Source organism: Nomascus leucogenys, chromosome 10 (assembly GCF_006542625.1).
Source record: "Nomascus leucogenys isolate Asia chromosome 10, Asia_NLE_v1, whole genome shotgun sequence".
Taxonomy (NCBI): domain Eukaryota; kingdom Metazoa; phylum Chordata; class Mammalia; order Primates; family Hylobatidae; genus Nomascus; species Nomascus leucogenys.
In genome coordinates, this window is record NC_044390.1 from 11,309,076 (window position 1) to 11,334,303 (window position 25,228).

At 48.0% G+C, this 25,228-nt stretch overlaps 1 protein-coding gene and 1 pseudogene across 6 annotated transcripts in view; both read right to left on the reverse strand.

Moving 5' to 3' along the window:
* The window catches only part of PLXNC1 (plexin C1), a 161,266-nt gene extending 147,744 nt beyond the window's left edge, over positions 1-13,522 (reverse strand). For 5 of the 6 annotated variants that reach the window (XR_004031922.1, XR_004031921.1, XR_004031923.1 and 2 more), the window contains exon 1: positions 12,071-13,199. Coding sequence is in view for 3 of the 6 variants with exons in the window: in XM_030819841.1 (XP_030675701.1) it covers positions 12,071-13,132 (1,062 nt within the window). In the remaining 3 variants the exon portion in view is untranslated. Of the gene's footprint in view, positions 1-12,070 lie in introns of all 6 variants that reach the window. The other variant, XM_003259494.3, reaches the window with a different exon arrangement.
* Positions 13,523-20,576: 7,054 nt separating this feature from the next.
* LOC100591711 lies at positions 20,577-23,978 on the reverse strand (annotated as a pseudogene).
* Positions 23,979-25,228: the final 1,250 nt, after the last annotated feature.

Genomic DNA, 25,228 nt, shown 5'->3' on the forward strand with positions numbered 1-25,228 from the left:
CCTTGTAAATACTGGGCCTTGGTTCTGCCTTGGGGAGCAATAGAAAACCATCCCAGACCTCCCATTACCATGTAAATTGGCCTTCTCTGAATTTCACATCCATAGCTCATTGATAGCTTGTAAGAGACAGTTCTGGGTCTCTCGCCATCTCAGTCCATGAACAGTCAACAGATTCAGTGTACTTAAGATGTGCCTCTAAGAAGTAAACAGAGTACTTTAGGTGTGCTCTGACCAAAGCAAATAATAATAGGATTGTCCTTTCCCATGATTCAAATGCATATTTTTAAGAACACGCCCTATCATTGTGTTCTTTCAAATAAAAGTAGCTGATGGTAGCATGGAAGAGTAGAAAGTACAAGTGATTTCGAGTAAAGAATATGTGGTTTCAAGTTCAAGCTCTATTACTTATGAGCTGTAAGTGTTTAGACAGTCATTTATCCTTTCTGAGCTTTCTCTACCCACCCATCCACTCATCCACCCACCCATCCACTCATCCACCTATTATTTATGGAGCACTTGCTGTTGACCAAGTACTTGATCTGTAAAATACAGATGGGAACAAACTCCCTATTGTCAAAATAAACCAATCGAATGAGTTTTGAAATAAAATGCAAAACTTTGCATTTCATGTCATTGGTTTCTGAAACACTTGGTAACCGAAATGAATGGTTAGAGTGGGGCTCCACTGATATCCACAGTTCATGAACAGAATTCAGGGAATCCATGAAACTGGATGGAAAAAAAATCTTTATTCTAGGGAGCTCTAACTGGAACTTAGCATTTCTTTTAATCACGGATTCAGGCCACAGCAGTATTTACTGAATCTGTGACTTTGTCACCAAAAGAAATCAGATATTTTCATATTATTTGATAGTTGTTGCAGATATCTCAAAGTATCATTTATGCTCATCTCTACTTTGAAATTATGGTAGTTACTGCCTCTAGATCTTGCTATTGAATGTGTTAAAATATGTTACTATACCTGAAATTGAAAAAACATTTTGATAGATCGATATGTTAATATATTACGTCTATTTTGCAATCCAATGTTTTTATTTCATGCATTAAAAAACATTATTCTGTCAGGGGGTCTACAGGCTGCATTAGAGGTCTACAGCACAAGAGCTCTGCAGGGTTACGAAGAAACATATTGCTACGTGCGGGGGCTGACACTAGGTGACACCTACAGCCACCAGCTGCTCTAGGCTATTCCCTCCTCTATTGCCTCAGATAAGCAAGGCTTTGCACTCGGAATCCAATTTTTAAAAGGGGTCAATGATAGAGAAAGGAGCCTCAGGAGAAGACCAAGGGGTGATGATCAGGAACAGTTGGTGTGTTAGGTAACACGCTTCTTCAGTCAGGTTGCGGGGAGACAGGGGATGATGAGGAATCCTGGCTCAGTGGGAAGGGAGTCAAAAGGAAATACTCTTCGCTGTCGCTGCCCAGCTTTTACTTTTCCTCAAAACAGAGCCCCAGTGTCAACTCCTCTTGGACACACTCATCTCACCATGCTATGATCACTATCTTCTCCACCAGATGAAGAGTGCCTTCTTTCCAGTTCTAGAAACACTTACTGAGGGCTCACTCACCATGTGTTAGCCAACCTGATAGATGCCCGGGAAAGAAAGATGGGCCAGACCTGGCTTCTCCCCTCAGTGCACATATAGCCCAAACAGGGATGTGTGGGGCCCGACACAGGGCCTGGCACACTCTAAGGTTTATGGAGCGGATGCCCAGCTCCTAACTTCATTGCCAACTCCCTACTTAGCAACTCTTCCTGGATGTCCCAAGGTATCTAAAAATCAACAAAAATTAAACTCCTCCTCTAATTGGTCCCCCACATCTTAAAAACCTATTTCACTTCATCCCTCCTCTCCATCCTCATTGCTGCAACCTTAGTTCAGCTCTTCAACGTCCCTCAGTTGAATGATTGCAATAAACAAAATCCATCTGTTTCTCTCCATATTTGTCACCACTGCTCGTGGCCAAGGTGACATTATTTCTTGCCTGGACTACTGCAAGAGCCTCCTGCAGGTTTTCCTTCTTCCACTGTGGCCAATCTCTCATCCATTCCCCACAGGGCAGCCGTTATTTAGGAATTCAAATCCAATCATTTCACTTCCCTTCAAAGGCTCTCCTGTGCTCAGAGAAGAAAATCTAATCTCCTTCCCATTGCCAAGGAGGCCTGTAGGGTAGGCCTGCTGCTTCCTTCTCCAGCCTCCTCCCCTCATACTCTCCCCTCTACCTCCCTAGCCTCAACCACACTAGCATTTTGCTCTCCACAACCACCAAGACCAGGTTGTTCCATCTTTGAGTCCTTGCACATGCCCTCCAGTCTGCCAGCAGTGCTCCTCCCAGATCTGCACAGGAAACCTGCAACCGGCCTTTCTTATCTTCCTGGTGTCAATTCAGCCTCCTTAAAGAGAACTTGCCCCAACACCCGCAGCCCCAAACGCCTCTGCTACATTACCTGTTTAGTGAAGTGCCTCCATGTCTTCATCTTTAAAATGGTAGTAATAATACAGCCCATTTTGTAAAGTTACAGTGAGGATTAGATGAGTTAATATTGGTAAAGTGCTTAGAATAATGATATACAGTAGGTGCGCTGTAAATTTTAGCAATCATCTTAATGTAAAAGTAACTATTAATTTGCCAAATGTTTATTGTCTGCCCTATTTACCATGATATAAATATCTCCACACATTGCTTGGCACATAATAGGAGCTCAAGAAAGTATTTGAACAAATGATAGTCCTTCTAATAAGGTGCTTTGCCTCCAACCTTATTGCAGCCACTTTATCTTCTGAGTAATCTTTCTAGAACACATTCAGATTGTGTCTGTTTATAATCCCGCTGTTGTACTCCATCAACCTTAGCCATGGTTTTCACACCCTGCTCTAGAAGTTCCTTGGAGATGCCTCAGAGACAGGCCTGGATGGGGTGTGGCAAGTTGTAGGGCTCTGGAAACTCCCAACCCCTGCTTCCTCCCGTGTTCCCAGCACTTGGTAATTGGTCTTACAAAGAGAACCAAGTCAATGATAATTTTTCTCGAGAGACAGGGTCGTGTTATGTTGTTCAGGCTGGATTTGAACTCCTGGGCTCAAGCGATCTTCCTGTCTCAGCCTCCCAAATAGTTGGACTACAAATATGTGCCACTACACCTGGCTAAGATTTTTATTTTTATTTTTGTAGAGATGGGGTCTTGCTACATTGCCCAGGCTAGTCTTAAAACTCCTGGGCTCAAGTGATCCACCCGCCTTGGCCACCCAAAGTGCTGGGATTACGGGCATGCGCCAACTGCTCCCTGCCTAATGATAATTTTCTAATCTTTTTCTCATATGGAGCTTCCGATTGATAATTTATTTTAAAGGCAAGGTCTGGAAAGTCTAGAGGACCAACCATCAGGATAAAATCCAACCACCTTTGCCTGTCTCATTAAGCCCTTCACCATCTGGACCTGCACACTCATTTCTGGACATTCCGCAGCCTGGTGAGCTGCTTATGGTTCCCAGGCTTACTCAACTTCCTGCTTGTGCACAAGCTGTGCCTTCTCTCTAGAACTCCCTTCTCTGCCTTCTCCACTCAGCTTCAAGATGCAGCTCAAGCATGACCTCTCTGAAGCCTCCCGGATCCTCCCAGGCTGAGTGTAATGCCTCTTTTTGGGACTTCCACAGCAGCTTTTGGTCACATCTCTCTTGCCATGAGTATCGGACTGTATGGGAAAGGTTTGTTTTACTCTCATTCTTTCTATAATAGCAGGAGTCAACAAACCACCACCTGTGGGCCAAATCTGGCTTGCTGCCTGTTTTTCAAACGGCCCATGAGCTAAGAATAGCTTTTGCATTTTAAAATGGTTGAAAAGAATCAAAAAAAGAATAACTCATGACAAGTGAAAATTACAGGGAATTCACATTTCGGTATCCATAACGTTTTAATGGAACACAGCTCTGCCTGTTCATTTATGTATTGTCCACGGCTGTGTTCACACTATAGCAGCGGAATTGAGCAGTTGTGATAGAGACTGTATGTAGCCTGCAAAGCCGAAAATATTGCTGATCTGGCCCTTTACAGAAAGAGTTTGCTGACCCCTGCATAACAGCATTGACCAGGGTGGTGGGATGGAAACAGGGCCAAATCCCCCTAGTAAATTCTCTAAGGAAAGCACTATGTGTAGCTATTGAACAGACAATCCAACCAACATGAAAATCAACTCCTGAAACTGAAAAATGAATGTCACAGTTCTATTTGTTTTTGTGATCACATAAAAATTAGCATTTCATCAAGATAGAAAATCAAAACTAAGAAAAATGATAAGCACATTTCATAAAAAACAGTAAGAAAACCTACCACTGCCATGGCCCCACTTTGATGAACAGGTTAGACCCATGCTGGCCACACACTGCTCCCAAGTCGACTTTGGGGTTTCCCAGTCTTCATCCTCTGTGTGCCAATGCATGTTTGGGAAAGGGGGTGGTCATCAAAAAACTTAAAGGGAGGCAGATTTGACACTATTGTATGCTACTGTAGTCAAGGTGTTGGTCTTGGTGTGACTCTTCCGCCATCTTGTTCTAAGGGAATCCACCTGCAGTGCCTGCTGGGGACAATTGCATGTTTGATCCTTTTCTAGTTGGACCAGGGGCCAGCACCTGCCCCGAGGGTTACAAATCCCTACACTGAACTCGGGCTCATCATCTGGTGTGAAAGATGAACTGGACTCAACTCTATCTCTCTCCTGGCAACTTGGACTAAATAATACAGAAAGTCACTGCCAGTTAGTAGCCAAAGCCAAAGGTGACAGGCTGTTAAGATGTACAGTGGGAGGCAAATGTGCTGGCTTATGCCTATAATCCTAGCACTTCGGAAGGACTGCTTTAGCTCAGGAGATTGAGACCAGCATGGGCAACATAGCAAGACCTCATCTTTACCAAAAATAAAAAAAAATCAGCCTGGCATGGTGTTGTGTGCCTGTAGCCCCAGCTACTTGGGAAGCTGAGGTGGGAGGATCGCTTGAACCCAAGAGTTTGAGGCCACAATAAGCTATGATTATGCCACTGCACTCCAGCCTAGGTGACAGGGTGAGACTCTGTTTAAAAAAAAAAAAGAAAAAAGTTTCTAGTATCTCTCCTCCAGGAACCATATTGTTTAAGAAATGATTTCATTCCAATTAGCTGGGCGTGATAGCACCTGCCTGTGGTCCTAACTACTCAGGAGGCTGAGGCAGGAGAATCGCTTGAATCCAGGAGGAGGTAGTTGCAGTGAGCTGAGATTGTGCCACTGCACTCTAGCCTGGGCAACAGAGTGAGACCCTGTTTCAAGAAAAAAAAAAAAAGATAGACAGTGGGGATCAAGGCAGGCCCGAGGCATACTCAGGTGGGAGGGAGTAGATGTTTGAGGAAGCAGAGGAAGTCATTTGGTAGGAGGATGGTGCAAAGCAGCCAGGCTAAGTCATGTTAACAGGGAGACTAAGGAAGGAGGATCCATCATTTGCTGATGCTGACTGAGCTCCTTTAAGCTGCCTTGAATGTAGAACCACCTTCCAACTGCATATCAAGGAGACCATCCTAACACTATTAGTGGTAATGATGGTGATGATAGTAAACACAGACATAACATTTACTATGAGTCAAGTAGTTAGTAGTATTCATTCTATACTTATTAACTCGTGAATCCAGACAATAATCCTATGAAACCAAGAGGATCCCTACTGATAGATGAAGAAACTGAGGCACAGAAAGGTTGAATAATTTGTCTACAGTCCCACAACTGGTAACTGGTAGCTTTGGTCCCAATTGACCTGGTTCCAGTGACTGTGCATATAACCATTACACAGTATTGCTTTTATTCCTAGATTACCATGTAATTCCATGTGTTTCTGTCCACAATATCCCTCATCCCTTTATCTGAGCTTACTCAAGTAGATCTTTATTCCATGCAACCAACTGTACATGACTAGGATAGAAATTGGTATCAGGATTGATGTTGTAAAGAATGGACCCTTGGAGAGAAGGTCTGGTGTGTGGAATTGGTTCTGGTGTACAGCACAGTAGAAGACTCTAGACATCCCCCCATATCTGGGAGTGAAATACAAATAAACTGTTATATGCAAGAGTGAAGGAGCTAATTAAACTATGGCTTATAGGTTTTTGAGACTCAGACTCTAAGCCCAAAAATGGCAAGTCTTTAAAGGGGTTTCTAGGTATTGCCTTTGATCAGTGAGGAGGGAATAAGGAATATCAGAGTGGAAAAATGTGTTGGTTACTTTTTATGGCCCTAAGTAAAATGCAAAGAAAAAATATGCAACAAGTTCCTATCCCAGGTGCCTCAGTTGGAATACAAGGAAAATTGTTTTATCTTACAACAGTGGTTCTTAAACCTAAGCATGACTTCAAATCACTTTGAGAGCTTGCTAAAATACAGATTGCCAGTCCCACCCCAACCTCCAGAGCTTCTGATTTAGTAAGTCTGGTGTAGGGTCCAAGAATGTGCATTTCTAGCAAGTTCCCAGGTGATGCTCACGCTGCTGGGCCAGAGTCCACACTTCAAGGACCACTGCCTACAGCATAAAGCCCTTTCCTCTCATAGTTGAAAGGCAATCAAAAATTACACCATAGAAGTTCCAACCATGCTAGGTTTCCATGGTCAAAAGTAACTCTCAGATTGGCAACACCAGAAGCCAGGTATTCCAATGAATGGAAGTACTTGGGAAGAGCTGAAGGAGTGAAGGACACCATGTAACCTAAAACTAAGGAAGGAAGGGGCTCTGACACATCAGGCGTTAAGAAAAAGACAATGGTTAAGGGAGTATGAGGTGACCAGACTCCCAGAAAGTGTTGCTGCTGAGTATAGAAAACATTTCCAACACGATTCTCTATGATCCTTCATTCATTCATTCAACAAATATTTCTGAAGTCCCAACTACATACTGGGTACTATGCTAGGTATGGGGGATTCGATAGAGAACACCCTTTGAGATTATGTATAGGGCTGCATGCTCAGAACACCAATACTGTCTAGCAGTTCACAGTTAAGAAACTACAATCCTGCCAGAGTCAGAACTTCAGGTGGTCACCAATGCAAACCTAGAAACTCAGCTCATAACTAAGGATTCTCTGCTATCCTATGCCTGTGTCCACAAAAAGCTGGTCTTAGCATAGCAGTTGTAAGGGCCTAGCTTGCTCCATACAGGATAGGGTTGACATCAGGACCTAATGTCCATGGTGACAGACTGTCCATGGCAGTGGACATGTACACATTATTGCATGTAGTAATTATTTAACCCTTCGTGCTTTGGTTTCTTTATTTATAAGTGGGGAATCCCATTTCCTTGATAGCAATATTCTCTGGATTCATGAGTTAATGTGTATAGAATAAGCACTACTTGACCCATAGAAAATGCCGTGTGCTTTGGATGTCTTTACTATCTTCACCATCATGATGATAGTAATAGTAATAGGATAGTAATAATAATAGGATAGTGATAATATATAGATATATAATATCTATATGTAATATAGATATAATATATAGATATATAATATCTATATGTAATATAGATATAATATATAGATATATAATATCTATATGTAATATAGATATAATATATAGATATATAATATCTATGTAATATAGATATAATATATAGATATATAATATCTATATGTAATATAGATATAATATATTATCTATATATAGATAATAATAGTAATAGGATAGTAATAGTAATAGGATAGGGCTCCTTAATATAGACTTGTAAGGTGGCTAAAAGCTCAGGTCCTAGAGCTGGACCACCCAGGTTCTAAATCTTCTGCTATTTTCCAGCTATGGAACCTAAGAGAAGCTCTCTGGGCCTTAATTTTCTCATCTCTAATCATCATGACAACTATAGTCCTTGCCCCATATGGTGAATGAGAATCAACAGAAAATAAGGCATGTAAATTGCTTCACACAAAACCTGGCCATAATAACTATTCAGTAGATAGCAGCTATGATTGCTTTCCCCCTCTTTCTAAGTGGGTGCTGTCACGGCAATTGTCTTTTTTGAATCCATTTTTCCATATCATATGTGTATATGAGGGTAAAATCACCATCTAGTCTATACACTGCAAAATGGCTTGAAAAAATCATAACAGAAACTGGAAGAGAAATAAACATCACAGGAACACTGCGGATTTTGAGGTCAATAGGCTGCATCGCCAAGTGGAACTGGGATGTCACTTCTCCACACATGTTCCTTGGGTTGCTGTCTGTTGGACAGCATGTGAGCATTCTGTGGTTGTCTGCATGACAGTTAAATTATGTCAGGCTTTAGAATTATATAAGTGTGGAAGAAGGGTAGAAGGAACTAGAGAACAAACTAGAATGACCTAGATTCCTGTGGACCAATACTATAGGAAAACATACCACCTTCAGTGTCTACAGAGGGGTGGCTGCCATGTTTAAACCAAGAGTGACCTCAGAACCCAACAATGGTGGCCAAACAAGTCTGGAGCAATCAGACTCCACACACTCGAACACAAACACTTTCTACGGATCACGTTGGTGTGCCACATTGGTAGTGAGAGTTCAGAAAGGGAGGAAGTCAAATTAATTAACTTGTGCATAATTAAAAATATTCATTTTTATACTAATCCAAGCCCAGGTATGTTATAAAAAAGAATAAAAAAAGGGAAGAGACCACATGAAGTTCTAAAACACAACCCAAGATTAGAGGCATGTGCTGCCTTCTGAGGTTACCCTCTAGCCTCAACCCCACATCCCAGGGGAGGTTGTTTGCTGCCAATTTAATTAGGGGACTTTCAAGGGAAAGTTCAAGAAACCCTGGGGTGGTGGGAAGAATAGAGACATAGACATCGGAAGACCTGGATTTAAGGTGGAGGGCTCTGGCACTTATCTATCTTGAGCAAGTTGCTTAACGGATCTTTAGCCTCCTCATCTGGAAAATGAAATGATCCCCATAGAATCAACCTCAGACTTGATGCGGGGCTCAAAAGAAATAATACATGTGGAAGTGCTATACAAATATCACAGAAGATTATTAGAGAGAGAGTCTACAGAAATCGGTTGGCTTAGCACCGATTTTGAGAGCTGCAGTTCACCTGCTACAGTTGTGAAAGTGGATTCAAAGTTGGTGGCAAGGCAGAAAAAGTAATGGTCCAGTGTGTAAACAGCTGAGTACACACTCAACGCACAAGCATCTCGTAAATTACTCCTTAGCAGAAGCTGAAAGGGAGGAGGATCAGCGATAAAGAGATAAGAGAACCAGGAAGTGGGAAAATACAACCCAGTCAGTCCTGTCACTTTTCTACCTATGGCTGATTGAAGATGGGAAATAAGAGCCAGCTAGGAGGAGAGGGAGAAAGAAGGCAAGCAAATCCAGCCGCTTGTGCCTTGCAGGCTGTGGATTACTGTTAAAATTACTGTGTCTTCTCTAAAGAAATCACTGTTGGAATCTATTGAGGTTCCCTCTAGAGTGTTTCAAGTCCTGCTCCTGTTTTAGGCACCTATAATTCAGCATGCCTTTTCAAAAACACATTCAAGACCTGAAAACAAAATGCAGAACAAATGCAATCAAATGACATCATTCTTCTGAGTGACAGCCAGGGGCACACCGATCCCATGACCCCATTACACAAGGTTGCAACCTGCTATTGTCCTTTCAGGGGCAAAATCAGTGGCACCCAGCATAGAGCATTGCTTACACTAGCAGGCATCAAACAAATATTTGTTGAATTGAGTATCTTCTCTACCTATTTAATAGGTTAGAAAATTGTCAGCTTTTTCATCAAAACTACCACCCTTTTTCATTCAAACTCCTCTTGAAATTCAATTCCATTAAGGCTTTTCAATGCATACTAGCAGCAAGGAATTTACTTAAATGAAAAAAAAAATGCAAAACTCCAAGCTTCCACCTGTGCAGCCATGACATGCTATTGTTTGAACCAGAGTATATTATTTAACTTGGCTGACAAGCTCAAGGGGTAGAGACCCTGTCTTTCAGAACACACAGCTCTGAGCACACTGGGAGTTCTTGATAAATAGCAGCAGCAAGAAATGCTGTGGAGGGACCCATTTTAATTATTTATTTTTCCAGTTCCAGATTTTTGGCAGCATGTGTTTATCCCTTGCTTGATTTCCAAGGGGCAGCTCTCTCGCAGAAGCTCCCGTAAAGATGGATAAACAGCTCCTCGACTTCCTCTGCCACTGCCCCTCCCCATCCCGGCACAAGCAGGAACACCTGATTGAGCCAAAACGTGGATTTTGAGTGCATTCAAGATGCTGGCTGGGTTTGGAAGGGAACTGAGTCTTCCAGGACCCAATAGGTAGAGAGACGCAGTCAAGAGAAATGTTTTGGCTCCACACATCGACACAGCTGTCAGATGGCAAAGCTTGGACTTCCACCCTCGTTACCTGCTGTGGGCCTCTGAGCTGGCTTGTCATTAACCCCAGAGACCAAGTGTGTCTAAAGCCTGACATAAAGTAATATTTCGGGGGTCCTTTCAAGTCTTTCAACAGAGAAGTAGGAAACGATGATTTTACCAAACTTAAACCATTAGATTATAAAGATCTAATAAAGACAGGAATCAAATATTACATTATATGTGTACGGCAACAGTAAGTCATTTAGGAGGCAAATGTGTGTTTTTACATATTTTTAAAAATTATACCAGTAACAAAATGAAGGCATTATGTGTGTGTCCCAGCACACAGCTTAACAGGCAAAGCAGCAGCAGCAAGTGACCGTTCTAAGAAGCCTTGCAAAAGACCTCCTGGTTTTTTTATCCCTGGCTCATAGGGCTAATATTTGGTAAGATGTGCTTTGCAGAGAAAGAAGGGGGTGGGGGAAGCTGTCTTTCTATACACATATTAATATACCTGGGAGCCAACGTGCCCCTGTACCAACACATTTTCCAAGCGGTGACTTCTCCCCTTCCTCTCTGACTCATTTTGTACCAAAACAATGGCAACACCTGTAGCCGTTAATTTCTGCGCTTTGATTTTTGTCCAGTTATAAAGGAGGCTCCCAGCAGGCTCCCCTCTCAGGAGCCATATGTGGAGTTGACGTGCCAGCCGCCTTGGAAGGGAAACGGCCTCCGGAGAAGTGCACAATGGCTCCATAATCCCCATCAACTGGACCCTCTTGAACTGCCTCTTTATTTTCCAGTCAAAGAAATGCCAATCTCAAGATGAAAGCTGTGGCTGCCCTGGGAGCCCAGGGGAAACCTGTGTCGCTTGCCTGGTTCAGCCCAAGGATGGTGACTCTGAGTCCCGCCATCTAGTCTCGCAATCTGGAGCCCAGAAACTGCCTGTAGCACCCCCAACACTTTCTCTTGCGCTCCCCTCTAGGATGAGGCTTTTACCACAAGGCCACCTCCCGCCCAGCCTCTCCCGGCGGCTGGCGACCACAGCGCACCCTGAGCAGAGCCACGGCACCGCCCCCTCGCACCGGGTCACGCCAGGGGTTCGGTTCCAGCGCGAGCCTCTGTTGCAGGCTGGCATTTCTCCACGCTGAGCGGGCTAGCAACTCTTCAGACCACAGCACTTGCGTTGCCGGCGGGGGGCGGAGACAGGGGGCCACAAAGGCTGGGGTGTGGCAGAGAGCCCTTTAGGTTCAATGGCTTCTCTGCCGAGGGCACTGTGTTGCTAACTGTTGACCAAGAGGGTCAGACCCACACGCCTGCTGGGACTACACAGAAGCGGCACAGAGAAGTCCGGAGAAGCGAATGGGAAAGAGGGGCTGCGCGAGGAGACTCAGCCCCAAACAAGCGTCCTCGTTTGGACAGGGAAGGATGGCACTGGGATGCAGCCACTAGAGTTTTGAGTCTAACTCCAACCCTCCCCGCCCCCCTTTTTACACTCTCCCTTTGGGGACCTCAGGCCGTGCTCCAGGTCTCGGGGACCGTCCGAGAGGAGCCTTCGGACGGCCGCCCGCGGTGTGAAAGTGAGACCTGGTAAATAGGATCACCGGGCTCTACCCCCGCCCCGCCGCTCGCCCCCAGCTCGTTCTGCCTCGGCGGCGGCGGCGGCTCCCTGGCAGCAGCCCTCCCCGCGGCGCCCCGGGGGCAGGACTTACGCAGTGGCTCTCGGCCGTCTTGAAGTCCCAGCTGACCCTCTTGGCGCGCGCCTGGATCTCACTCATCCTGAAGAGGCAGAGCGCCGTGGTGGTGGGGGAGCGCCGCTCCTGGCCCTCTCCAGCGGCCGCGCTGAACACTCCCGCCCAGACATCCAGGGCCTCCACTAGGCTGGAGGACAGGAGCAGGCGGCGGCCGTCGGGGTGGCCGTGGCCGCAGTCGAGGGATGCCTGGCCCTGGAACAGCACCTCGGTGCTCTGCGCGATGCGCGCCATGCTGGGCCAGCCGGTGGCAGCGCCGCTCGTGTAGTTGTAGGGGTAGTAGGGGAAGTAGATGCTGCCGTTCCAGAGAAAGGCGTCCACGAAGTGCAGGCTGCCCGCGCCCTCGCACAGCTTGAGGCGGCCCAGCTCCTGCGTGGCTAGGCTGCGCCCCTCCGTGTCCTTGAGCGCGATGGCCGTGTCGTGGTCGGATGCCGCAGGGTTGCAGCGGCTCGCCGTCTCCGGCTCAGGCAGCACGTAGGTGGCGGCCACCGCCAGGTACCAGCGGTTGTTCAGGCCCGCGCGGTACACCACGCCGGCCGTCGAGCCCTGCGGGTGGCACGACACCACCTCGGTGCCGTTGCGCAGGGAGCTGCGGCTCAGGTTGCCCAGGGGCCGCACCTCGCAGGCGCCCCGGTCGAAGGTCCAGCCGGTGAGCAGCAGCCCCCCGAGGCCGGCCGCCCCCTCGCGGTAGGGCAGCAGCAGCTTGCTGAAGCTGCTCCCGGGCCGGGGCCGCGCGGGGGGCGCCAGCGAGACCGGCTCCGTGCAGTTGCCTGCTTGGTCCCGGTACAGGCGCGAGAGGCTGTGCTCCAGGCTGTAGTCCAGCTGGTCCAGGCAGCTGCCGCTCGCCACAAACACGCCGTCCTCCCGGCTCGCCGCGATGGCTCCGATGGCTTGCTCCGACCGCCACACGGGCTCGTCCGCGCCCCGGCTGGGAGCCGCCAGTGCTAGCAGATAGGCGAGCAGGGGCAGCGGCGCTGCGGGGCGCGGGGGGCGCGGCGGCGCCTTCCTCCGGGAGACCTCCATGGGGCTGGGGGGGCCGCCCCCGGGCAGGGCGCGCGGCGGCGACGGCGGCTCAGGCGCGCGGCAACGGAGACGCGGGCGGCGGCGGCGGCGGCTCCTGCGCGCGCTCGGGCTGCCGCGGCCGCCCCATCCCCGCAGCTCGCCCGGGAAGGAGAGCGGGGAGGGCGGCGCGCGGCAGGCTCGCTCCGGCAGCCTGTGCAGCAGCGGCGGCGGCAGCAAGCCCTGCGCGCTCCGGCACCGTTTCCTCCTCGCCCTCCTTCGCCGGAGAGTTCCTGTGTGCAGCGCTGGCGCTCGCGGGGAGGCGCGGAGGGGAAGGGAGGGGACGGGCGGAGAGGAGCGAGGCGAGCGGGGAGGGCTGGAGAGGTTGGGTGCGCTTGTGCGTTTCACTTTCCCATTGTGAAAGTGGGATGCAACTGGCCCCCTTCCTCATCCTCTTCCTCCTCCGCCCTCCGCCTCCTGCCCGCCCTCCCTCCACGCCCATCTCCCCTCCCCTCTTGATTCGGTGAGATAGGGAGGAGGGAGGTCTCGTAATTTGGGTTACTGTGTAGGTGGCCTCTTTCATCTATTCCTAACAAAGCTCAGCCGCCCGCCGCGGCCGCCGCGGCCGTCACCATCGCCCCCTTGGCTCGCCTGGGGCTCCCGGGGCGCGCTAACGGCGCACAGAGCGGGCTCCCGCGCCCGTCCGCCCGCGGGGCTGCTCCAACGCCCGGTTTTGTTTACGACAGCAGCCGGGTCGGGGATACGCCAGGCGCGCGGAGCGAGGATCCAGGGTGCGAAGGGGTTGCAGCTGAGGCCCCGGGCTCGGGCCACAGGGCTGCTGCGAGGGCGGCTGACAGGTGTGGAGCGGCGAGAGGGAGGCCCCGAGGAGGCGCGCGGGAGACGTGGCCGAGCCGGAGACTCCGGGGACCAAGGCGCCCCTGTGACAGGGTGTGGGTTTCCCCGGGTCGGATGAATGAGGTGGCAGAAAGGCAGGCGCCACACTCTCGTTCTGGACAATCCCCGGGGCCAGAGCGCCCATATTTGCAAAGGTTCTCTAATCTCCCTTGGCAACAGAGTCCCAGACTCTCAAGCCTAGCACTTGGAAAGTTCTGCTCACCATCTAACCTAATGAGCGGGGCTAACATTTACTGAGCACTTACTACGTGCCGGGTGTGCTTGTAAATTCACCACATGGGTTAAGACTCATAATTCTCATAACAGCCCTATTAATTAGTGACTGTTACTGTCATCCCTACTTAGTAGTCCAGGAGAATGGTTATGGAAAGGCTGTGGAACGTGCTGGCATTCTATTGCTGGTAGATATCAGAGCCGAGATTCGAATCCATATCTCTAGCCCCAGAGCCTCTTACATACCTGGCTCTAGTTAAGTGCCACCTGTGGCCATTACCATAATCTCCTAGAGATCATTCTCCGTAGTAAGACTGAAAAGTCCCTCAAGTTAAATGCACCAACCAGCCCCCGCCCTGCCTTCTACTATTAGACCCAAGTACCCGTATTTCCCTCGAGGCTCTCCATCTGTCTCATCATTACCCACTTTTATCCTTTGGACCCCCTGAGGTCTCACCACCTCATCCAGAGGGTGAATAACAGCTGGGTTGCCCCCACAGCCGCCAAGAATTTCTGAAGCACAGGGAATCATTGCCCACAGGGGAATAGGTTCATGATTTCTCGGAATGGGGCTTCCTAGAGGATGCACAAATGCCTCCCAGCTTCCTGGGGCAGCTGCGGGCACCATCAGCACCCTTACAGTCTGGCAGAGGAGCCAGGGAGTGCATAGGAGTGGATCGTTGGGAAATGATCTCTGTTCCTTCCCAGGCTATTTCCAGACCCCAGGCCTCAGGAAGGGCAATTGGCTGCTATTCCCTTTCTTCCTTCCCTCCAAGTTCCCCAGCTCGAGATGCTGTTTTGGGAAGGGAAAGTAATGAGGTGGCTTTTGTCCCATGCTGAGTCCTGCCGAAAGTTGCAGGTTTCAAACTTCTCCAACAGTGCTTCAAGTTCTCCCTAGTGCTGAGGGATATGGCAGGAGTTCTGGAAGGCTTAAGGAAAGAAGGGTGAGGTGGAGGGAGAAGCAGAAGAGAAGTGTGAGTTTCTGCTCTAGATGTGAAGTTCAAGGATCCTATCATTTCAGCAGTGGCTCTCATACACTAAAGTCAGAGTGGTCATCTTTTCATTCATAAGCCTTTCATTTGCAATTGGATAACATTATCTTTGCCTGGCAGGAGGCAGAAAATGCCTTCCCATGAGATATGAGGTTGCCCTTTGTGCTGTGATGATGGTGTTGGAGTGTCCATGAGGAGAGGGGAGGAAGAAGGGGAAAGGCCTGAAGTACCCGGTTGGTGTTAATAGGGACATCTCAGGCAAGACAAGTCAGATGTTTCACCTGCTCCAAAATATCTGGCCTTGCTCCCCCACTCCCTGCCCTCTTGGAATGCTTTCAGAATTTTTGCACCTCTGAAAGTGGGAAGATCAATATTTTTAAAACCTCATCCAAAGCTCAGAGACACCCTCCACAGCATAGTAGGGGATTTATGCGCTGGTGTTTTGACGGTTTTCTCTGTGACTGATGCAGAACTCAGTGACCTTCACTGGCTCCATGACCCGGCGATGGCAGTGTCGTTATGTGCTGAGAAGCAACAGTTCAATTCCATTCCAGAGATAGTTTTACTTCACTGGTAACCAAGTCATTTCTCTAAGTCCCGTAGAGTTGGTACAATCAGTCGCAGACCATCTTGGGAGCTATTTGGATTAAACATACTCTGTGGTGCGGCATTTTGATCACTACTCAATTCATTGCTGCTTCATTTTGAAAAAGAAACAACATCTTAAAAATACTACCCACAAGAAGTATAAATGGCTTTGATGGCTACAGTTCCCTGCCATTCTACTGGGACCATAAGCCCCACTCTTAAGAGTGGGCTTCTTTTTCCTCCCGTTTAATTGTATGCAGACTCCTACGGTGAAAGAAATCAGAATCTGTGCTAACTTTTTGGCATGAAAAACGTAGGCGACGAGGAAGCATATAAATGCATTCTTTGCTGATTCTACCCCCATTTTGTACAAACATGTTTGCCCCTTCCCAATTTTCTTGTGTACTAAAGCTCCACCTTCAGGACACAAGTTCACATTTGAAAAGTGTGGGAAATACGAACAACCGAAATAAATATTTAGGCGTGCGGGTTCTGTATCTCTTTGATCACTTTCTCTTGGACACCGCTGTCTGGCCCAGGGGTGCAAGTCCCCTTGGTGACAAAGCTTCCCTCTCCAACTGGCCGAGCCCATCTTGTTGGGTGTCACTTATAGCACATTTCGGAACTCCTTGTAACACAACTGGCTGAAACCCAAAAAAAAAAAAAAAAAAAAAAAAAAAAAAAAAAAAAAAAAGAAGATGGTGCAGATTTATCCTCCAGACAGAGGCCTGCTACCACGGAAACAGGCAGTTCAGACCGATTCTGAGCAGTTTTATTTGCAGTGTTCACTAGATGGGAAAGTCTTCATAATGAGAAAATATCAACTCCCTCAGGCACCGAAGGCAACCTGGGTTAACCAGGCCATCCACAATCAGACTCATTTCTGGTGGACAGGACTTTATAGATTCAGTGGTTTCCTGCTGGGGCCCAGGACATTAAGAACTGTTCAGTAGGCAATTGGTCACAGTCACAAGATGGCTATCATTGGTGCTTCAGTTTTCTTTCTGATTTTCTTTTTTTTTTTCATCTGACAGTGGTCTGTAGCATGACTTGGCTGGCAGAGATTGAAAGCAACTGAGAATATTTGTTCTGGTGGTCAGTGAATTCTCTCTAAGCCTCATCTATATAGCTACAACCCCCGTGCAGAATTTGGGAAATACCACCCAGTGGGTGGAATAGTACCTATATTGTCTTCTTAGGTTTTAAGCAGACCACTTCTTCCTCCACAGCTTTGCTGATATCTATGTGGTCTTCCACATCGAGGCCCTTATCAAAGCTCCCAGGCCCTTTTGGTGGCTGACAGGAAAAAGAAATGAGCCAGTCTTCTTTCTAGTCTGCTGATGAGTAGATGGTTGAAAGAAGATTAGAGGAAGAGCTGTTTAATAAGTTCGCATTGGTGCTGAGAGACGAGTTGGACACAGTTCAATCAACATGAAAAGTCTCTCTGACATGGCACAGTTAAGACGTGGCTGAAGGAACTCAGTGCCTCATCCTCTCTGCACACCCAACATGGCCCCAGACGATTGCTGGGCATTCTTATGCTTGGTGATAGTGCCCCCATGCCATGGTTTAAAGTGAGGAAGGCTTGTGGTGTTTCTTCAGTAGGTGGGACTTGGGGGTCACTCCCAACATTACAGTTGTCATCTTTTTCTATGTCATGATTTAATAGCTCATGATCATTCGCCAGCAGAGTGCAAATGTACATTGGAGGGTGGAGTGGAACGTACAAGAAAATGATTCTTTACTCAAAGTCCAATGACTGTCTTTAAGCTAAATAAGAGCATTCACTCCGCTTTAAGGAGGGATGAGCTATTGCCTAAAAAGACATAACATAACATAACATAACATAACATAACATGTCAGATATGTTTAAGAGACTGCGAAATCTAGGACATCACCTTAGCATTCTAGCACCTCTCTTCTCAGGGAGTATGTTTAGTGTCATGAAGTTTCTCTCGAGCCTTTTCTCCAAAACATTCACCAAAACCATCAGTGGTTAAGAATCTGAGACAATTACTGGTTGAAAGTGAAGTATGGTAAATCATCAACCATCACGGTGTTTTCCTAGACCAGCTGGAGTTCACCCTGCAGGAAGTATGCAAACTCAACAGTTAATTGCTTCTTCAGATTTGGGGAATCTCTGTAACTTGAGCAGTCTCTTGAAAATCTTTTCTCTGATATTCACGGGATTCCAGTCTGTCTCTCCTTGTATTTTCCTTGCTGTTCTTCGGAAATAGGGAGCCAAAAGGGCATCAAGGACTAGACAGAAAACGCTGATTCCTCTTTAATACAACGTTGTTTCCCATGTCTTTGCCCTCCCATCACAGCTCTGAGACTCACTGTCAGCGTAATCCTAGGCTCTGAATCCTCTGATAACTGGCAGCTTGGCATAAACCCATTCTAAGAGAAGAGCTGCCAGAAACCAGGCCTTCATATTAATAATAACTCCGACTCTTGAAATGAATAGCAGAAGATAAGATAAACATGCAGATAACTTCACAGCCACTTGTACTTCCGCTTCCTTGAGATTCTGGTGGGGAGATGCTCTGAGCTGACAATAAAGTTGCTGGACTTCGCAGTGAGCCCTCTAGTGCTCTTCACCAAGCTGGTGTGCCTTCTCATTCTTATGTTCTTGCCACTCCCTAGAAAATAGCCCCACCAAGGCGGGAGGAAGCAACCAATATCAGCTCTGAGCATGGGCTCTTGCGGTCCGGCAGCTTGGCGTATGGCCCCAGGGTGGGGGCAGCCCCTCTCATCACCCATCCTGGGGAAGCCCTGGGAATATGGCAGTCCAAACAGCATCTCTCAGGCACTCAGCCCCACACACAGAATCCCAAATGCAAAGTTCATGGAAGACCGAGTGTTTGCCTCGCCCTCCTGCCCCTAGTCTTTTTTTTTTTTTTTTTTTTTACAAAGCCTTCATTGAGGTATGACTGTCATACAAAAATCCTTACTTATTTATTATATACAACATGTTGTGCTTGGAGATAAGTCTACACCCTTGAAACCATCACCACAATCTCTTCCACCCCTTCCCTAGTCCTTCCTATTTATTTCTTCTTCCCCATCTGTGCTGAATAGTCTCTTCTTCTCCCTGCAGACCATTTCCCCACTCCTCCCCCTTTTGTTCGAGACTGAGAAATTTGACATTTATGGACATCACCCTTGCCTTTTGGCTTCTGGTTGGATTCAGTCAATGGGAAGCCCCAGCCAGAGATCTAGGGGTGGACAGCTAGAGTGAAGTTTGAATATTTATTCTCCCAGCTCCCTCTCTGCTGATCTATGCATTGGCCATGGCTCTGTCCCTCTACAAGGCCACAGCTCCTGTGGGCAGTCCTCTCTCACAGCTACACTGTAGCCACAGCCTTTCGTGGGCCCAGTAACCACTCCCTCACCCTCCTCCTCGGGCCTGTGGGATTCCATGGTTGTCGCTGTGGCTAGCCTCTGCTGGTCTCCCTTCATCCTGGCATGGCTCAGCCATGGTCCCCTCCATTAATGTATCTGTTTGCATGTGTCACCTGTTTCCTGCCAGAATCATAACTAACAAACCAATCTACCTCCAAACATGGATCTAGAGGTGACCCCAAATATGTTTAAACCTGTACATTCACTTTGTCCACTGATGGAAAGCAGAAAGGCTGCTAGTCAAAATGGAACTCCTTTGTTTCCAAATGGTTGCTTCCCCTGAATCTGGCAATGGAAAAAAAGCTACATTTTTATTCCCTTTGCACAGGCTTTCCTACACTAAATTCAACCCGGTGATAAAGACAGATGGAAACCTGGCTGGGCAGGATTTTTTTTTTTTCAGTTAAAACATAAAACTAAAAGAATCTTAAAAGTAAATCAGAACTACTGGGGACTAAGGGTTCAGAAGGTGGTGGGGGCAGAGGGTGGTTATGATCTCTAAAATTCTGCTGAACGTTTGAAATATATTTTCAAACAAGATACAAAACCAAGCATGCCGCTTTTTCCTTTTTAGACATTTCTCCTTAAGTCTGAACTCCAGCAGTCCCTTCAATAAAGTTGAGAAATTCCATTGATATTCATTATTACCAAAGCAGGATTGTTAAGAGATTGCTATAATTCCTCATCTCCAGACCTCACCCTATGCCACCCCCTACTAATAATGAAGAGATAAATTGGATGTTTTTGGTTCCTTTATACTCAAGGAAACCTATGTAGTAGAGATAGAAACCCTCTAAAGATGCTACGTTTTTTTAGGAGGTTTTTCTTTTTTAATTTTTAAAACATGTTGAAAAGTAAATCCATGTCTGCATAAGTTCCCAATCCCCATTTCTCCCAGCTTCTGGAAGGTGGGCCTGGTGGGCACTCTCAGCTCCTTAGTGTTTCCCAGCTGGCCCCTGAAGACAGAACTTCCCTTCCAGCCTCTGCTGCTGTAAGGCCCCTCTGCCCACCTCCCCCTGCAGCCTCCCTTCCCACCTCACACAAGACTTATTGCTAAAAGAAGGGAAGAGGAATGAGAACAGCCAGCACACCCAACTGTCCTGTCCCACCCCCACGCTAAGGTCCCTACCCCGACACACAAAGGGCAGGGCCCAGAGGCCAAGCCCCAGCCAACTAGGAGGCACCCATTCCAGTCCCAGCAAGGAAGCAAAAGTGCCCTTAGTCCAGCTCAAAGGCACCTGAGCCCGGGCCATGGCCCCAAGAGATAGGCCCAGCTGCCAGGAACACATGCAGAACCCACAGGTCCGGGCTGGGCTGTCGGCAGCTCTGGGTCTTGGAAAGACCTGGCAAAAGCCCTAGCCCCTTCTGTCCTCAGTGACACCAGAGATGCCTGGGGATGGCCAGCAAAGGGGTCCTGGAGCCTGTGGTTGGTGGAGGACCTCAGGATTCAGAGTGAGGGCACTGGGGGCTCCAATCAGGGTGGGTAGGGGCTGAGGGCCAGGACGGGCAGCCAGAGCGGGGAGGTTGAGAGGCGGTGGGCGCTGGTTGGGGGCCAACCGAGGCTGGAGAAAGCGGCCCTGCTGCATTGTGGGTGGCTGTCAGAGCAGAGTGGGAGCCGTGGGCAAAGGTGGCCTCAGCAGCGAGGGGCAGCTAGGGCAGAGAGGTGGGAGGTGGAGCGGGGGTGGTGCAGGGGGGCACTGATCGGGACACAGACATGGAGACCGATGTAATCTGGACCTCATCATCTTCTTCTAGGGCTGGAGCTGGCAAGGGAGCCCCTCTCCTAGCCTCCTCCATGGGGACTGTGGCTCCATGGGCCCCATCCTGCTCAGCCTCCCATTCCTGCAGCACCTCCTCCAGATTGAAGCAGCACCAATAGCTCACAAAGAAGGTCTTCACCTGGGTCAGAGTCTTGTTCCCAATCACCTCTGCAATAGCCCCAAAGTCTTTGCCATACCTCCGGATGGCTTGGGCAGCCAAAAGCTGCTCCTCTGTAGTCCAGCAGGAGTTGAACTTGGCATTGGCCTCCAGGGGGACGGAGTGGATCAATGGCCCCCTCCGGGGCTTGGCGCAGGCTGCCGTTCCTCTGCTTTATGTTCTGTACCTCTCTCTTGGGGTCTCCGGCATCGGGCTCTCCCTCACTCAGGCCTCCTCGACTCTCTTCAAACTCATCACTGTCTTCTTTGTCCTTGCAGCCCCTCAGCCGCCGGGCCTGTTTGTCCATCATGCTAGTTCGGCTGTGGGTTTTCTTTCAAGAGTAGTGATATTTCACCAGGCTGCAAATCAACTTGTCGGGCAGCATCTGCTGGATCCACACTTGTCGTGGAAGCCAAAGGCCTGTTCACACAGCCCCTTGTCTTCTACTGTCTACTCCTCAGGGAATGGGGTGAAGTTGGCCAGGTCAGCCAGCGACTTCTCCACATGGTGCTTATTCCACAAGAGCATGCCCAGCGTCTGCTCAATGCTGTAGCCATGCTTTTCCGTGGCCATCACAATATACTTGTTAAGCTTGGCATCTGACACACAGTGGTTGGGTGACCACACCAGCATCCCCTTCAGCTTCTTGTTGCTGTAGCGTGTGAGGCTCTCAGGCTTGCCCTCCGGAATTACGGCCTGGTAATTGGTTCCAACGCGGATCCTGCTGTCGTGCGAGTGCTCCTCCTCGCTGCTGTCATCCTCAGAGTGGGGCTGTCCGCCGTTGGGCACCGTCTTGGCCCGGCTGCGGGACGCGCACTCTCCATCACAGAGGGCATTACCCCCCGCTCAGCTGCCCCAGGGGGTGCGGGAGCCTTCGGAGAGCGACAGTGGTTGCCGGATTCGCCCCGAGTGCAGTGCCCGGCCTGGCCTGGAGAGGTCCCCACCTGCTATCTTCCATCTTGCCCCTGCCCCCAAGATGCTACTTTTTTAGAGGGTACTTTATTTTTACCCTGCTATGACTTCGGTACTTTAAGCATCTGAACCAGTCAATTTGAAACCTGATTCCCCTCATTTACTGGACATTCTTAATGGTGATTAAATATTTATGCTGTCGGAGGCCTTTTTTTCCCCACCATGAAAGCTGCAAATCTGGAACATTCAGGACTTTAATTGTGAGGACAGGCACACTTACAGTCATAGCCAAATGGTCGAAGATGCATTTCTCATTCTCTTTGATTTGGTGGGAGGAGGAGGAGGCATGGGGATGATGGCGAAAGGACAGGTGTCCTAGGGGCACGATCCTGGCAAACTGGATTTCTTGCTGACTGAGGACTGGACACGGAACTGTTCTGGGGCCAATCAGAAATAAGCAGAATTGCCATAAGACAAGGGCCTCTTGTGGTTGTCCTGTAGGACCACTGGAAGCCCACCCACATGGGTCCCAGAACTCATGGACCGGGGCTTCCATGTATCTCATTCCCAGCCGTGAGGGAGGTAAGGTTTGCCTTGCCAGCACTCACAGTCCCTTACATGCCCAACTGATCCTACCTCGACGGTGGCAATTGTTACCCCCAGCCACCCTGGCCCACTGAGCAGTCCGGTGTAATGATTAAGAGCTTGAGCCTCAGCGTGGGCCACCCTGAGGGGCTTAGGTTTGCACAAGGGCACCCAGCCAAGGAGGAAAGAGGAATTAAAACCCAGCCTGTCTTCTGTTTACCAAACCTTGCACCCTGGCTTGGGGCTGGGTGTTCCCAAAGGAAGTGGCACCTTTTTCTTTGTACAAAGACACTGTAGGCCAGCAGTGATCCCAGTCAGGCCTGGGTTCCAGACCCTGTCCCACTACTCAATAACTACATAGGCTTGGGCTCTCTGACCCTCAGCATCCTCATCGTGGGTTGGAAAAATCGCATCCATCACATGGGATTTTCATGTGTATTAAATGAGATAATATGTGTAAAGCCTTTAGCACAATGCCTGGCACACAGGAAGTTGCTCCACAAATAATAAACATTATTATTATGATTACCATTATTATTACCAGGACTCTAGTGTTGTGTTAGCACTATTAGTATTAGGAGTTTGCTAGGACTGCCATAACCAACTATCACAGACTGGGTGGCAGTGTATTTCCTCATAGATCTGGAGGCTGGACGTCCAAGATCAAGGTGTTGGCAGGGTTGGTTTCTTCTGAGGCCTCTCTCCTTGGCTTGTAGATGGTCGTCTCTCAGTATCTTCACATGGTCCTTCCTCTGTACATATCTGTGTCCAAATTTCCTCTTATAAGAACACCAGTCAGATTAGATTAGTGTCCACCCTAACGACTTCATTTTACTTCTTTAAAGACCCTACCTCTAAATACAGTTACATCTGAAGCTACTGGAGGATAGGACTTCAACGTATGTATCGGGGAGATGGTGACAATTCAGCCTGTAACACACCTATTCTCCATCTCAAACCCTATCCTTAGGAAAACATTTTAACTGGCATTTGTTGGGCACATGTTTCCGCTCAGTACTGAGCCGATTTACTTCAGTTTCTTCATTTAGTTTTTCCAATAACCTCATAAACTAAAGTGCAGAGAGCTTAATGACAAGCCAAGGTCCCACAGTACGGTAGGCCCGAGCTGGGTCTTGAACCCCTTCTTCTGGCCAAGTCCATGGCTTCTACATCAGGTTTGCTGATGGATTCTCACCATATGATATTAGTGGCTGATAACACTTAATCTGTTACCCTCCCTGGTTGTTCTGTTGCAGTGGCGGCTGGTGGCCAGCCAGCCACAGCAGAGCAAACACTCTGTTCTCATAGTCTCTTCCTCTGTAAAGGTTTTCCTCACTTCCCATTGCTGTGTTCTCACTGGATGTCTCTGCCTCTTCATTTCTCACCTGTTGCACTATCCTGCCAACCCCTGTATGTTCGCAATTCATTTACCCGCCTCTTGGTCCTACCGGCTTGAATTTCATGAAGGTTAAGAGGGGATGCCACTAGTGTTAAGAGTGGATGTGGGTGTTAGGTACATCAGAACCAGCAGGAACAGGGGAATGGCAACATCTGCAATCAAGTCTACATCTGTAATTGGTGGATGAGCGGCTCAGAGTCATCTCGGGATATCAAGAAGATACACGCCCGGGTGTGGTGGCTCACGCCTGTAATCCCAGCATTTTGGGAGGCCGGGGTGGGCAGATCACCTGAGGTCAGGAGTTTGAGACCAGCCTGGCCAACATGGTGAAACCCCATCTCTACTAAAAATACAAAAATTAGTCAGGCGTGGTGGTGGGCGCCTGTAATCCCAGCTACTCGGGAGGCTGAGGCAGGAGAATCATTTGAACCTGGGAAGCAGAGGTTGCAGTGAGCTGAGATCATACCACCACACTCCAGCCTGGGTGACAGAGTGAGACTGTCTAAAAAAAAAAAAAAAGAAGAAGAAGAAGAAGATACACAGATCTGTGATTTCCAAATGGCATAAAGAATAGGTCAGAAAAGTAACAACAGGAGGAGGGAGTGGAAGGGTTTTCAAGAAATGCAAGAAAGCCAGGGAGAGCAGCAGATTCAGGGGCAGGTACTTACAAAGAGGTGAGAAAGTGACCAGGAATACAAGTTGTTATAAATATTACAAGCAAATAGAACATATGAAACATGATAGCAGATGGCAAAGCTGCCCCTGTGCTTGGGAGTAGTCCTTTTAAGCAAGGGAAGAATCTTTATTAAATATTAAATTTTGGGGTATACTGCTTTAAGAAATTTACCATCGAAAAAACCAGACTTTGAGAATAGGCAAGCATTACTAAAGCTTTATTACTAAATGCTATTTGCTGCCCATTAAATGTGTACCCCATGAATGCCGTGAACTATAAGGATGTGTGTGGGTGTGGGTGTGAAATTTGATTAAGCATCATAGATACAGTACAAAGCAAAGAATGCTAATGGCAGTAGTATTATTTATCTTTTTAGGTAGTAGTATTATTTATCTTTTAAGGTACAAGTCCTATCTTTTCACCTAGACCTTCAGCCTCTGTGAACAGGCTATGTGTTGTTAACAGTATTAGGATTATGAGATCATTTGATTGCGAATGAAAGAGGATTCAAAAAAACA